Source organism: Poecilia reticulata, linkage group LG21 (assembly GCF_000633615.1).
Source record: "Poecilia reticulata strain Guanapo linkage group LG21, Guppy_female_1.0+MT, whole genome shotgun sequence".
In the NCBI taxonomy this organism is placed as follows: Eukaryota; Metazoa; Chordata; class Actinopteri; order Cyprinodontiformes; family Poeciliidae; genus Poecilia; species Poecilia reticulata.
In genome coordinates, this window is record NC_024351.1 from 14,472,830 (window position 1) to 14,474,018 (window position 1,189).

Here is a 1,189-nt window from a genome sequence, read left to right on the forward strand (position 1 = left end):
GCCCCCCTCGATCACATAGAAAACGCCCGTTCATCTCGCGCAATACCTCGCCAACATTGCACGAGAAGCTGCTCCTGTTCAACCGGCATGCGCTCAATGAGATTCAATTCATTAATGAAAAGTGTAGGGGGAAAAAAAGAGAAACGGCTTGTGAGCATGCAGGCTCCGCCCCCTTTCTGGTGGCGTGAGAGGATCCAACCTTGTGGGCTGAGAGAGAAAGAGAGAGTCCCCCCAATTCCAACATCGTCACCCCCCAACCTTCCCCTTTAAACACCCACATTTACTGTATTAGGGTGTCAAGCTGCGAACATTGACCCTTTAACTGAGTGACGAAATGCCGGTTGATAAATTAGCAGTTCGGCCATACGTATTAGTCGGAGTCTTTCCAAGACTCTGGAGCGAAATCCGGAATATTCAGAGAAAGGAAATCAGAGGAAGCCGCCGCAAATTATCTTTTAAAACCTAATCAAGGAGCGGAGAAAACGCGCAACCCCCCATGTCCAGCTTCCCCCCCCACCCCATTTCCTTTTCACCTTGAAACCTTTGCTCACTTGCTTAATGATTATATAGAAAGCTTCTCTCCGCGTCTGCCTCACTCTGAAAGCCGCCACCGGGAGTGAACCTGCTCCTGATTCAGAATAGAGCCACTGCGCCTTTAAAGCGTAATAATATCTTCAAGGTGGTTTTGGAGCCGGCCTACAATACCCCTCGTCAAACTTCACAACATAATCTTAAAATAAAAATAAAAACAAAATTCGTCTAGGCAGCATTTGTAGTGGATTCAAGAAAAGAATTATCAGAGCCACCCACGAGTAATTGGGGTTGGTTTATACAGTGTCAGCTTTGTAATGACTGTTAAAGCTCCCACAAAACATTTCGGCTTGTTTAAACATGAACGATGACCTAGACAGACGAAAGACAAGGGCAAAGCAACACATTAATGAGCAATGACTAGTGCATGTATTTTCCACTCCTTCCATTAGGAAAAGCACACACTCACCTTGACAGCTGACAGCGTCAAAAATAATAGAGTCAAACTGTCAATAAAGTTCATGGTGTTGGAAATCCAGTCCAAAATAAAGCAAGGGCTGAGCGAAGGTTTCCAAAACTTTTCAGCAGCCGATGCGGCTGGTTGTTATCAAGCAAAAAAAACTTTCTTTAGGAGGAAAAATAATAATAATAATAATAA

General features: G+C 44.4%; 1 protein-coding gene across 3 annotated transcripts in view; it reads right to left on the reverse strand.

Moving 5' to 3' along the window:
- The window catches only part of vegfab (vascular endothelial growth factor Ab), a 17,514-nt gene extending 16,331 nt beyond the window's left edge, over positions 1-1,183 (reverse strand). For all 3 annotated transcript variants that reach the window (XM_017302317.1, XM_008398032.2, XM_008398031.2), the window contains exon 1: positions 1,001-1,183. In XM_017302317.1, the coding sequence (XP_017157806.1) occupies positions 1,001-1,054 (54 nt within the window). In that variant the 5' untranslated portion in view covers positions 1,055-1,183. The remainder of the gene's footprint in view (positions 1-1,000) is intronic.
- Positions 1,184-1,189: the final 6 nt, after the last annotated feature.